Consider the following 14,630-nt stretch of genomic DNA (forward strand, 5'->3'; position numbering starts at 1 on the left):
GCGGCACACTGCACACCTTTTGAGGTAGTAGTATATAGGAGACCTCCACCTTTTTTGGCTAAGTTTTCACCAAAAGAAACTTAGGTGGAAGTTGTGGCTCAAGATTTAGTGGATCATGATGAAGCTTTAATGCAATTAAAGTTTGATCAGATGACAGTTTACGCTAATAAGCACAGAAAGATAGCACTGATAAAAAGCACGGGATTCGGTATATTTGAAAATTAGGCCTCATAGGCGGACTACCATGGTTATTAGGTTCCATAACAAATTGGAGCAATCGCATAAAAGTTACAACTACTACAAGCTTGTGCAATGGCAGAACAACCTCTAGAAGAAGCTACTTGTGAAGATGGTTCAAATTTCACTATTCAATTTCTAGATTTGAACCTTGAGGACAAGGTTGTTTCAGAATAAGGGTGTACTGTTAGGAATGGGGAAAAGACCGAGATGAAGGTCGAACAACCTTTACAGGTCTACAACAGAAGGACAAAAGGGGCTAAATTGTATTTAGTTGTAACCAAGTAGTTAGTTATGTTGTTTGGTAAGGGCGTAATAAATAGGTCCTTAGTTGTTATTGGGTTGTTTTAGCTTTTGTTTTCCAACTTCGGTGAATCTAGATTTTCCAGAGTGAAAAGGAGAGAGCTCCTTTTGGTAATTTTGCTGTGATTGCTGAAGGTGTGTGAGAAATACAATTCATTTCAGTCACACTGTTCTGTAACGGCGAATGAGTTTTCAAGTTAGGATTTCTGGTTTTTGTTCCAAACACATACATTCAACCAACTGTTTCATGTGAGAAAAAAATGAAAAAACTAAAATAACTAAAAAGTAAATTATTGACAGGATCAATTTGTTCAATATGGTTGCTAAGATAGAGCAAAAGGGCAGACATGTATTTCCTATTGACTTGCATTTTAGAGCTATATTCCAATCAGACAACAAAGTTAACCCATTAAATGAAAAGGCATCACCCTCAATAAAAAGTTATTGAAAGTACATGATTATCCTATGACAGATTAAATGGATTACAGAGTCACTTTTTCCTATTATCATCATCACCCAGAAAAAAAGTAGAGTTGACAATTATTAAGAACATATTCTCATCCTTTAAGGTTGAAAAGAATGTCATCTACAGAACAAGAAGGGTTAAAGACAAGAAAACACAATTCAGATTTCTCCACAGAAAATGAAGAAGTTTGTTATAAGAAAAATAGTCACCAAACATTTCAGAAGCATGAACATAATCTTTAAACAAAAAGTTTAACATACCAGTACTTCATAAAATAGCCTTGCCCCTTCTTTCCGGGCTAAGCCTCCTAAAGCTTTTGAGAAGTTTAGCACACTCTCCTCTTTCTGATTCCTTGCAGGTAGAAAACTCTTATGCAAGTAACTTGCTACATCCCTGAACATCATCAAAGAACACCATCATAAGTCAATCCCAAAAACAATGATTGAACTATTGGTATTCCAAAAGCCAACTATCATCTCACCTGGTTCGATCGGACCACCCAACTACTGTAGAGAAAATAAATAAAGAAATCATGTACTATTCAGCAAAACATTGAATTTAACAAAAATTATAGCAATTTATAAATGGAGATTTGCAAGAGTTCTCACATTTTGCATCATCTGTGCCAAATGAATTTATTTCCTGATTCAAACATAATAAATCCACATATACATCAATTAGATCATTGTACAAAAATATGGAGAAAACAAAAGAAAAACTAAATTGGGGCTTCTTCATTAAAAAAAATAAATATACTCAAGAAGAACATTCCAAGAAATGCAGTCTCACATGTACATCTGCTAAAGCCGATGGGGGATATATTTTTCTTTTTCTTCAGCAAACAGAGTTAATGGAGTAAGACTTTTTTGTTTGACAATGAGAGAGGAACTTAGCTTTGATTCATAAAATCATCACGTTTAACATTTTATAATTTTATGACAAAGTAAAAAGGATATTTTATTATTGGATGAAAAAGACTTCCTTGAAGAACCAGAGGAAATGGAAGGACTAGGAATCCTCTAAAAATATTGTAGAAGGGTGGTGAGGAAAAACAAACAAAAGAAAACACCAGCATCAACAATGGATTGTTGGCACTGGTGAGATAGGACATAAAGATGAAACAGCTATGATGTCATGTAATTATAAGGTTTTAGGTTATGAAGTAAGGAAATTGAAAAGAAAAAAAAACTAGAAATAATATACTTAAGTATTGTGATGTGTAACAATGTGATGATATAATAAAACCAGGTGTACTACTAAATAAATGGGAAGCAAATAGAATTCTAAGAGATAATATGGAGGAAACTAATCCTAAAGGAGAATATAAGATTTAAAACCTAAAGTAAATAATCCAGTTTTGCAGCAAATATTAAAACCTAGACTACTATTCATAATCCTAAATAAATGGGGAATAAATAAAATCCTAAGAGATATTATGGAGGAAACTAATATTAAAGGATATATAAGACACAATCAAAGATAATATTGCATATTTTTATATATTCTAACAATCTTCACCCTTTGTCATATAATCTAAAGGTTCATACAAATTCATTGTTCCTGGATTAAACAGAAATATGGTTTTCTTTATTTGAGCTGTGTAGATACAATTGTGATGTGAATGTGTTGCAAACTAATCACAGTTCCAATTAGAATGTCAAACAGAAATTTCTTATTTAGTTATTCTTTACCTCATCCAACAGACTAGGAAACTCATTTTCATTTGTACTCAATGAAAGAGTCTGTGGAACAGTTGGTATATGATCTTGAGGAGGGCTTGGCGGAGTGGCAATAGTTGGAGACTCTAGCAAGTGTAGGTTCCATGAAGCTTCCACAGTCTTGAGGGAATCAGGTAATTTCATTTTCTTTCTAGAGAATAGGATTTGAAGCTTTGGGGAACAACCTGAAGAAAACCAACATTAGTAAAGATAGAAGAGTTACAAACAAAAAGAACAGTGATAAAACCAAACTTACCAGGAAGCAAGGGCTCATAGAATCTATCAGGATGAAAGGGAATGGGAGATTCTCTTTTCCAAGTAAGTGAAGTACGACAGTATTTTCTTCGTTTACGAACTATGGCTTCTGTACTACCTAAGAGCTTTGTAATTACCCTGAAATGGTTCAATATGTAACTCAGTTCGAGAACCATGAAAAGACTTGCACATCGAAATCAGCATTGAATTAAAATTCTATCTTGAGTGTAATAGCTGTAAATTAATTTACTAGATCACATGAGCTACATATAAATATTTATAGGAAAAGGAAGAAACTAGAGTCAAAACAAATGATTGGAGGGATTCCTATAAGAGTAAGAAATTCAAGTAAATGGGCCTAATTTTATGGTAACAATTGTTTACACAATATTTCCTAAAATAACTAATGGATTTTCCCACACCATTCTAACAATGAGCAAATTTTCAATTAGGTAAAATACAAACCTCATATACTTATGACGCATTTATTAATTACAATGTGAATGGACATATTATACTAAATATTTGGAAAAAATTTAGTTTATTATTTAGATAATAGCTTCAAATTCTAGATACACATGGAACAATCCTTTACCACCAGTCTTGTGCACAAGTAAGCAAGGTAAATAAGCATTGAAGATTTGAATAGATAGAAAAAAGAATGATTTAAAAAAAGAATCCATAAGAATACTTCCTAAAGTATAACCACAGACTTGTTTGGTAGGACAATCCTTTTTTGATCAATAAGAGTTCTTCTTTTCCTTGAAAACTGAGAGCGGTCTCTCACAGCTGGTGTAGAAATAAGCATTGACTCTGGCATAGTAGCACCTGCCAAAACAGATTTTTAAGAAAAAAAATTGAAAAATCCATATGCCTAAAACAAAGACAAAATATTCAGCATTTTCATTTTCAAGGCTTATGAAGAATAACTGTTTCAAGAACCTTGTTTTGGCCTTCCAATGGAATCATCTTGAAACTTAGACACTGGAGTTACACATAGATTTTTTGTTTTTGATACAGTAAAACTAAGTCTTTCATCGTCAAGTGAAACCTTTTCTTGAAACCCTAATGTTTCTTTGTTATCATGCTTCTCAGCAGATCCTTCAATGAGCTCTTCATGGATGTCATTGGCAATAAATGAATTGACATGGTGCACACATTCTTTTTCTTGGGATTTCTTATCCTCAGGCTTTTCTATACTTTCTTCCAAACTTATGGCTTCATGAACTTCTACAATTTCCTCACTCATGTTGCATATTGAGCTTAATGTTTCCTTGATAGAACTCTGGGCGGTGTCAACTTGACAAGATTTGGCAAATTCTTCCACAGATGACACATGTTCCTCCTCTCTCCCACAAAACATACTGATATCTATGCATTCATCTTGAGAGATTCTACTACTATCTTCATGTATTTCATCTTCACTTGTAACTGCGTCTTTAATTGTCTGATCTTCAATAATTTGTTGCTCTTTACCAGACAACTTAACAAATTCTTTTTCTACTCGTCCTTCTACTGTTAAAACACTTTCCAAGTTCATTGGTTCCTTTAGAGAAAAAATGCTGCTTTCTAATGTATCCCTAAGTGGATCAACTTTAATACCCATCATACTCAACAGTTCAGTTAGATGAGCACTGCCAAGTATATTACACAATCAAATAAGTTCAATGAAGAAGATACAGAACAATCCAAATTATAATCATCAGCATGTTATGACAGAAGAAATAAAATAATATTTTCATAAGTTTGATCAACATACTTTCCCACTTTATCGCGATCAGAAGAGCAGGTATTTTCACTGTTATCAAATTCCTCAAACTGCATAGTAAAAGGCATTTAGAATGTACAGAATCAAGAAAATAACATAAGGGTTTGTTCTTTCTATTTTAAGTAAATTTAAAACTATCAAGAATATGAAAATGATTTCCATCAATAAGCCTATAACATATTATGGCTACAATTAAGGCGGAAATTAATTTAACTAGCTCATTTGGTCAATCATCAATGATTCAGATTGGCATAAAACATCTTGCATGGATGGTGATAATGCAGGTAGAACTAGAATAGTCAACCTATCAAAATTAGTGGAGTTGCTTAGATGATTCAATCTACAAACACGCCAACCCACCAAGTCAAGGTGGGTTGAGTGACTTAATCCACCAATATTTAAGAATGTTAGTTCCTTTTAGTATTAATTTAATTTACATTACTGTTTCAATTAATTATATTCATTAACACCATACATATATAAGAATTATTCTTTATATATAGTACAATATAACAAATTATTACCAATTCCATTCGATATAAAACATATTTTGGCAGGTCAACACCCTTCGCCATCCGAACCTTGCATATTATTCCAAACATTTATGATTATAGATAATCTACAATCATTGTACAATTTTATTAGTCAGCACCATATTCCCCCATTTGACTCTGTTGGCAAAGATAAGCTCCAGTTATCTGGTACAAATTTATGCCCTGTTTTGTTTCTATAGATGTTCCAAACAAATTTTCATTAAATCTTGTCTGCCTTCATTTTCACTTTAATATTATTTGGAGAAAATTTATAACAAGAAAGATGAAAAAGAAAATAAAAACAAAAAAGAAAGACATTGAATACAATTAAAAACCAAGATAACTTTCTCATATGAATGTAAAAGACTAATTCACCTAAAAGTTTAAGCTTTAAGGTGAAAGCCCAAGCAAGACAGTATCTACGTTATACATTGATTGCACTGCAGTACATAATCAATTAAATCCCTAAAGTGGAACTCCATAAGGGAATTACTTATTAACCAGCATGTGATTGCCAATCAATGGAAGATAATTAGGTCTTTAAATTAGGCAGTCATATCTTTGTATTATGTTAATAGAATTCTATTTTTAAATGAATTTTAGATCTAGCAGTTATACACATCATCCTTATAGTGATATATAGGTTCTATGATAGACTTGAAGAAGGCAATTGATGTGTCAGATTGTCATTTTGAAGTTCTCAAGGTGAAAACGCTTTGCTGAGAGGAAACCATGTATTTGTTGATGTTTGAATTGTTATCATATCTGACAGTGGTGCATATAGCTCTGAAAATGCCAAGCAGGATGGCAGGATAGCAGGAAGCGGATGACCCCTATTTTAAATATTAGAATACGGATTAAATAATTTATACTACAAATTGAAATACCCAAGAAAAGGGAAAATTTAAATACCCAAGAAAAGGGAAATAATAGGAGACACTATCCAAATAATTTGGAGGATTTTGGCTAAGAACAAAAGGCCAATCAATGGAAAAACGCCATGGAAGAAGTTTTAACCATTCTAGAACTAGTCAACTACATAATCAAGGTCATGTCATCGGTCACTCATCCAGCCTTGAAGATGGGGATTAAAATGCGTTTAAAAAGAAAGAGTGGAAAGTGAAATTACCCAATTTTCATGGGCAAGATCCAATTGGGTAGATAGCCAGGACTGACAAGGTTTGTAATTAGCTATATTAATAAACATGACCTTTTTGAAATGCAAAGGACTAAACCAGAATTCAAATTGTCCGTGGGCTTGATTTGTATCAAAGGGACTAATGTAAAGTGGATTAGATCTGGAAGCCTTCAATTACGTAGACTGACCGAATTACTAGCATTAAACTAACACAGACCACAATGCCAAAAATGAAGAAAAAGCTTTTGGATAGTTAGAAATCACAAGAACAAACCTCTCAGCTCCTAGAACAGTAGGTACCAAGCCATTTCACTCACAATTCATCTTGCTATCAGCACTCTATGAGCCACACCCTTTTTATTATTCCCTCTGCTACAATCAGCACTCCACTGTGAACTACTACAACCTCTGCTACTGATTGCCAGGTTTCCTCCTTGCTGGAGTAAAGTTTCCGAATCCTTGGGTTTTGTTGACCCAACAATTGGTCCTCCAGCTGACCCTTGTTCCTGGGCTCTATCAACATTGGAGGTTTTCAAAGTGGAATTATTACGTTTTCTAGTAATGGAACAGAAAATCCCTATGAACAATTACCAGCCTTGCAATCAAACAAATTGTGTATAGGAGTTTGAGCAGCAATTTATAATGTTCATTGGCCCAATTAACCCAGATTCCAGAAGAATTGACTTTAGGATTATTTATGAATGTGATTAGAACATAGAAGAAAAGTGAGGACTCGTGATCCAAAAATTGTGCCCACTGTCATTCATTTAGACAAACAGATAAAGAATAAATTCTATATTTATGATGTTAGGTGTAGAGAAAAAATGAAATCCTCAACTTGCTGTTTGGGGTGGTTTTGCACCAGAACACTGGGTCTGGGCTGTTATAACCAGTGAATTTTGAGTCCTAATCGAACTCGAGAACAACATTTTGTTTCTTTTGTAAGGGTTAAACCTTATAGACATACAGTGGGAGAAGTTATACTAGTGGTAATTCACAAAAATTCATTGTTCAAAACCTGCAGCACTAGGCATTTAACTTGTTAAGAGTATGTTAGAAAGAAAGAAGTTTATTGTTTTCAATGTGGCCAACCATTATTATGGCCACATCATGGGTATCATGAAAAAATTTAAGAATGCTTATTTTGGGAGATGAAGATAAAAAAAGTTGAACTGTTGGGACCAAATTCATAGCTGATCTGCAAGGAACGGTTACTTTATTTCAGTACTAAGTGCAAGGCTTCTTGTGTAACAAAAGGCATTAGGCTAAAATCAAAATTAGGCAGTTGATGCAATGGTGTGCAAGTTATAGTTTGACAACTTGCAGAAGGCAAGAAGGGGGTGAGGTTGTTGATTTTGGTGTTTTGAAAGAGATCCATTTTAGGGAAACCTGGTATTTGTTGACTTTTGTACTAAAAAGTTAACTAAATAGAATAAGATGTGTTTATCTAGAATTAAATGTGTTTATTTCTTGAATCCAACAGAAACAGACCTATATACTCATGAAAAACCATTTATTAGGCAATATATTACTGAAGAGCCAAAGAGAAACAAAAACAAAAATAATTGAGTGGATAAAATAGAATAAACATTATTCAGTTAAGGCTTACAGAATTGAGACACTACAATTTGACACCTATGAAGAACTACGGAATGCATACCTTCTCTTGAGTAAACAGCCCAAATCCCCCAGTTTTACACACAACCTCTGTTGCATTTCACAGCATATATTACTCAAAAATTAGGACAAGATTAAATTTACTATAAAAGTAAAATAGTGAAAGAATTCTAGTACCTCTGTCTTTAATAGTAATTTCTTCTGGAAGAGCAGTATGATCTCTGAAACAATAGAAGATAAGTAATGAAATGCTCAAAAACCAAAATAAGATTTCTAAAGCATGTAAATTTACAAGTTATAATCTGGTAAAACCTTACTTGCCAGTATATTCAAGTACATCCAACTCAAAAGCATCCAACTCAAATCTGTCTGGTATACTAACAGACATACGCAAGGTTTCCACATGGGCAAAGTCCTCTCTATAGTCCACAAATTTATTAATTTTAATGAGCATCTCATTGCAATCATCAAGTGCATATTCAACCTTTCTCGAGTATATTCTGACAATGCCAAGAAGAAGATAGCCTAGCACTCTATAGGATACAACATCCATTTCATCTTGCAAAATCTTGTCTGTAGAAGGTAAAGAAAATAATAAAAAAATAGCAAATCAATAGCATAAAGTTAATCTTGATTTCACAAAGTGGATTATAAACAGACAAAAAAAAACATTTTTTACAATTTTTGGGAGTAACAAGACCAAGCACCATCAACAATGATCCATATAAAAGTGTTCTTAGAAACCTCTAATATAATTAACCAGTTTATTAGTGCAAATAAAACTTTAGCACAAGCATTTTAATATTTAACCCAGTGAAGAAAAATTAAAATGCTAAATACTATAATTGCTGCATGTGTAGCTCCAAGAACACAAGGCACCAGGGTCCCTTGGCCCCAAGACCATTCCCCTTGGCAAGTATACAACTCCACACATAATCAACAGGATTAAAACATCCTTAATGACTACAGAATTAGGAGAAGTTAGGAGTAAATAAAATCAAGTTTATGCACTCCCTAAAGCTGGAGCATATATGTCAGGCACCAAGCTTATGACACAAACAGCCCAAGGCCCTCAAAGGAACTTAGTTAATATATCTGCTAATTGATCATTGATGTTAACAAAACTAGTAGTTTATGTCCTAAAAGAACCTTATCACAGACAAAATGTACTCAATATCTGTGTTTGTTCCTTCTATGAGACTAGGTTAGAAGCAATATTTAATGCAACTTGGTTGTAAACAAATCACTAACATTTCCTTGTTGTTACCCAATTTGAGCCGTTGAAGTGATGGCTATAACCACATAAGTTCAAAGGTTGCTTCAGCTACTGCATGATTGTCAACCTTTGAACTAGAGTTGGCAACTATTTTCATTTTCTTAGTTCTAACCTATGAAGGGCAAACATTAACAAAACGACCTATTACAACATGGACATTCCAACATGACAAATGACTAATGTCTAAATATAGGACATTGAGACAACACACAAACACATCTATATATATAAAAGAGAGAAAGACACAAATGAAATGAAATGAGTATCATGATAAAATATCTAAATGGAGGTGTTGTTAGGAATGAATTTAGGGAGTTTCTAAAATGGAAAAAACCTCTATAGGTTTATTATAGAAAGAAACATAGGGGAAAGGGTCACAAATTGCAAACAAAATAACTGGGCAAGTTGTTACTTATTTCTGCTAAGTCTGTTGGAAGTTTTTTACATATAGGACTTGTTCCTCTTCTTCTGAGAAGTCATCTCTCTGATTTACTGAATTGTCGCCCTCCACAGAAGGACTTTTCGGGTTATGCTGCTGTAACAACAATTTCTTGATGTATTCCATGCTAGTCTTTATATCTGCCAACTGCACCCCCTATTTGCTGACCTCCTTCTCAAAAACTTTCTACCTGATTATCCATTGCGTAGTGGATCCAACAGATCGGATCAAACTTGTTAGGAATCTCTTGAACTAGAAGGAAAAAGATAATTGATTCCAAAAAAGAACAACACTCAGACACATCAAGAGAGAAAAAGAACTGCATAACTTCTATAGTGATTATTAACAAGACTCTTACAAGAACCAAGGTATATAAAGTATACCCCCAAAAACAAGCACTCTCCTTTTCACACTGGAAACCCATAAGACAAAAACACTCTCTGAAAAAATGCTGAACAGGAAGAAGTCCTATATGTAAAAGACTTCCAACAGACTTAATGGAAATAACTAACAACTTGACCCAGTGAACTATTATTTACAATTTGACCCTTTGCCCTATTTTTCTTTCTATAATAAACCTGTATAGGTTTGTTCCAGTTTAGATGCTCCCTAAATTCATTCCTAACACGTGTTAACTCAAATTAATACTAGTATGTATTCAGAGGTGTCAACTCATGCATTTGAGCCAAAGGGAGGTATCGATTCAAGTGTTTGAGCTGACAAAAAATCACTTTTGTCCAACATGGTGACAATTCACATAAGAGAAGTGTTTATGCCTCATACCCTTTACTTAGACAAAAACAAAACCTAGTAGGACCATAAAAAATATTGATCTGATAGTAATAACATCAAATGGAAAATCTGAGAGTTATTCATCTAAAATGGAAAATTCACGACAACATAAATCATGACAAAATACCTAACCTAAACTATTCTCCCAATGTAATAAGGAACTTCATGATGCAAATGAAAAAAGATCATAAAAAAGTATATTCTGAGGGCAAAAGCGCTAAAGCAGAATACAGAATTGGAGAAAATTACAAAATTAAATGAACAAAAATGCAGTTTCAAATACTTCCAGTTTAGGAATAATATTTATTATTGGTTAACGAATAAACACTTTGGTAATAATTGTCCCAAACCTGAAATATTTTTACCAAAAAATCTATTATTTGTAATTTTCCCTATAAAATTATTCCATTTTGACACTTTCATTATTAAGCCCTCCAACACCGCTATTTTTATTCATAGTCCATCAATTTATGCTAAGAGTCAGTTTGGTATGAGTTTGATGAACCCAGGATGATTTTTCGTATGTCTTATGATGAGTAGGAATATTATTAGCTGTAACATACCATCTTGTAACAACCAGAATATTCCACTGATGTGTAGGTCAGTTCAGTCAGTTGGATGAGGAGCAGCAGAGGTTTTATTCTGATTAATGAACTTTTCGTCTCCATTTTTAACTCCATAGGAAATATACCATAACATGATATATTCATTACCCCTTTTGATAAGTTGTTGACAATGTTTGCAGAAACAAGTATCAAATAGCACTTCTGCAACATCTATCCTTGCACATATATGATTGTAGTTTAGATCACTGTTAGTTGTCTTTCCGTTAGTATGTGACACCCTACTAGGCTACTGTTAACTTCTCTTCGCATATATCTGTACAATCACATAAACGGATTTTCTTTTCAACTTTCAGTCAATGTGACCGCAACCACACATTCATCATTGTCACTATTTGTTCTCCTTAAACTTGAATTCAATGCCAATAACTTCCACACAAAGAGAATTTAGGATCAGGATAATCGTTTCATATATATAATAGACATGTAAATTGCACACAACAATTAAAATTGCATATTAAAGAAAACTCTGTTTGAAACAAACCTAGCTAAAACTGCCCCTTTTCCGACCATTCCCAAACTACTCACAAGTACAGAACAACATAAACAAAAACAAAAATTTACAACCCCCCGCCCCCCATAACCACACATGGAACAAAAAACACAACAGCAACAACAAAAGAGAAACCAGAATTTCATGTCTACTAATGAAGAATGAAACAAACCAACCAAAATTTTGGATTTTTTTCGAAGTAAAACAAAAAACATTTGCCATTTCTTCGAAAGGCCACGTAAAGAATGAGATGAGAGAGAGAGAAGACCAACCAACAGCAGAAGAAATGTCAGTATCAAGGACCTGAGTTTTCCTAAGGTTCTTGAAGCAGAAAGCCGCAACCCGCACAGGATTACTTCCATAACGAAGAAGGAAGTTGGCCTTCAACATTTAATTCTCTTTGGTTCCACTCTGTCCTGCAAAGTGTGCGTGTATCTGTTTCATAGAATGAAAAGGAACTACGTGACGAGAATAAGGTTTTATCATGGTTTTGTGCAAAGTGCTAGTTGTTTGAAGAGTGTGTACCTTGGTTAGAAACGGTCGACTAGCATCATGCTCATTACGAAGCTCTTCACTCTTCACGCAAAAAAACCAACTAGTTAACGGGAAAACACTTACATCACCGCCGAATAAATCCATAAAAATACATAAAGTAAACAAAATAATTCAGTTTTAAGTTTGTTACAGGTTTAACTATTTTTAATTGAATTCTTATTAAAAATATTTGTTTTAGTAAATATTTAATTTTTTTTACTTTTGTTAATTATTATTTTTCAATAAAACAGTGTGAATATTATTTTTGTTTTTTGTTTTAATTTTTCATTCGTTTTCAACTTGTAAATTATTCCGTTAAAAAAAATATTTTAAATATTTTTTGATAAAAAAATAATTAAAAATACTCAAATCTATAAAATATTTAAAACTTAATCATTTAAATGAAATGAAAAAAAAAACTATATATTTTTTGTTACGAAAAAGGAAAGTATCCCACATTTTACCAGGCATTCATTCACTTTTTGAAAAATAAAATAAATTTAAATTTAAGTAAGAGCGTTTATTCCTGATATTTTAATTGAGATTTCTAGAAATTATGAAAATAATTAATTCTTTAGTGGGGTATCATTAATGTAATTGTTAAAAATTGAATTAGAAAATGTCAGTTATTAAATCATACATTGAACACCATAAAAAATTAATAATAGGTAGACATTCCATATATTTTATACACTCCTTAATAAGTTAATATAATTTTACTTCATTCATATTTATTATTATGAGATAAAATATAATATTTTATTAATAATTTAATTTGTTAAGTGATTTTTTTAAAGTGTAATTGTGAATTTCCCTGAAAATATATATGCTGAAAACATCATTTTATTTATTCAAAAATAAGCTTTGAATTCTTATTCTTTTTTTCTTTCTTAATATGAATTTGAATAATACTTATATAAAAATAATAATTAAAATATTTAATTATTAAATTTTCCAATTAATTGTGAATTTTAAATATTTATTTATTATAAATCTTTAAAAGTAAGAGTTAATATATTTTATTTTAATTATGTGAATAGAAAAAAGTTAACGTATACTAAATGTTCAAATCATTTATTATTTTATAAAGTACTTAATGCACAATTAATAAATGTTCAAATCATTTATTATTTTATAAAGTATTTAATGCACAATATTAAATGTTAAAAACATTAAATACTAAATACATTCTATTTATTTAATGCACAATAGTAAGAGTAAGATTTTTTTATTTATTTATTTAAGTAGAATTTTAAAACATCTTGTTCTTGCTGGTTGACTTGCTCGCCTGTTGACTCCGATGACAAGCTCTAACTCCGTTTATTTCTTTACGAACCCGTCTTATCTCTTGCTGCTCTGGAACGTAATTCCGTTGTAACAAAGGGGATCCTACCTGTTGATTGCACTCCAACGATCAAGTCAGTACCGAACTTATAAGAATTTAAGAAGTAATAAGTTTCAGTCTTAGAAACAACGTACCTTAACCTGGGGTCTCAAGCCCCTTTTATAGCCTACCTCTTGTAACAACTTTCTATTATGAGAATCTCATATCAACTGAAAGCATACTCAACAGGAAAATGTGCAGGGGCACACTCTCACAGTGCTGCAACAGAACAAAATCTTTTCTCCAGGAAGTGCATAAAATAATAACAGAATAACCATTAGGGTACCAACTCATGTACCAGCATCAGGGGTCCAATCTGTCTACGTAGGCACCCACAACGTTGCGCTACGCTCACTCTCATCATACCTGCAACCTAACTCTGACACGTCCTAGCATACACGGGCTTAGGTCTAAAAGAAAGTATTTACTTAAGCTAGACCCCATGCGCACTAAGCGCACCCCTATGTCCATAACTACCCCTCGCCAGCCACCTAGGCCTTATGCAAGAAGGATTACCTTAATTATACAAAAATGGACTTATACATACACCTGAGACCAATTACATGACCCATTATTCTGGACCAGAAGTTGACCTGACCTGTTTCTTATAGGTGCCGAGGTCCAACCATCGAGTGCTGAGCTCTAAGAGCTCTGGTCCAGTATGTTGAACCAAGTGATGTTCAAGCTTTGAAGAATCCAAACCCTTTGAAGGATGTTGAATCCTTGGTTGTGCTTAGTGTTGCTGTGCTGGTTTAGTATAGTTCTGGGGTAGTTTGAGTTTTGTAATCCACCCCTTAATCGAATCTAAAGCATAAAACATCTCAATCTTTGTAAAAAATAAAATGTTTTCAAACTAAGTTAAAACAACCGATTGTTTTGTCGAAACAACCGATTGTTTATACTTAGGTGTTTTGAGAAAAAGATTGAAAACTGTTTTTCAAATGGTTGAATTGTTAAGAACCAAAACAACCGATTGATTCGAGGAAACAACCGATTGTTTGTTTTGGGACCATAACAGAAAAAATGTTTTATCTTTGACTGAGCTTTAAATGAT

At 32.8% G+C, this 14,630-nt stretch overlaps 1 protein-coding gene across 10 annotated transcripts in view; it reads right to left on the minus strand.

Annotated features, from left to right (window-relative positions):
- SYN2 (Rad21/Rec8-like family protein) overlaps window positions 1–12,280 on the minus strand; it is a 30,872-nt gene extending 18,592 nt beyond the window's left edge. For 3 of the 10 annotated variants that reach the window (XR_016520285.1, XM_068616113.2, XM_068616111.2), the window contains exons 1-13: window positions 12,184–12,280; window positions 11,931–12,093; window positions 8,353–8,608; window positions 8,213–8,256; window positions 8,079–8,125; window positions 4,739–4,797; window positions 3,922–4,613; window positions 3,693–3,807; window positions 2,981–3,117; window positions 2,698–2,909; window positions 1,615–1,648; window positions 1,488–1,512; window positions 1,267–1,399 (exon numbers count right to left, since the gene is read on the minus strand). Coding sequence is in view for 9 of the 10 variants with exons in the window: in XM_068616113.2 (XP_068472214.1) it covers window positions 1,267–1,399; window positions 1,488–1,512; window positions 1,615–1,648; window positions 2,698–2,909; window positions 2,981–3,117; window positions 3,693–3,807; window positions 3,922–4,613; window positions 4,739–4,797; window positions 8,079–8,125; window positions 8,213–8,256; window positions 8,353–8,608; window positions 11,931–12,048 (1,872 nt within the window). In the remaining variant the exon portion in view is untranslated. Of the gene's footprint in view, window positions 1–1,266; window positions 1,400–1,487; window positions 1,513–1,614; window positions 1,649–2,697; window positions 2,910–2,980; window positions 3,118–3,692; window positions 3,808–3,921; window positions 4,614–4,738; window positions 4,798–6,692; window positions 6,830–8,078; window positions 8,126–8,212; window positions 8,257–8,352; window positions 8,609–9,723; window positions 9,864–11,930; window positions 12,094–12,183 lie in introns of those variants that run through there. The other 7 variants (XM_090301001.1, XM_090301000.1, XM_068616114.2 and 4 more) reach the window with 6 other exon arrangements.
- Between the last annotated feature and the right edge of the window lie 2,350 nt (window positions 12,281–14,630).

The sequence above is a fragment of the Phaseolus vulgaris genome, chromosome 1 (genome assembly GCF_051622355.1).
Source record: "Phaseolus vulgaris cultivar YP4 chromosome 1, ASM5162235v1, whole genome shotgun sequence".
NCBI classification, from domain to species: domain Eukaryota; kingdom Viridiplantae; phylum Streptophyta; class Magnoliopsida; order Fabales; family Fabaceae; genus Phaseolus; species Phaseolus vulgaris.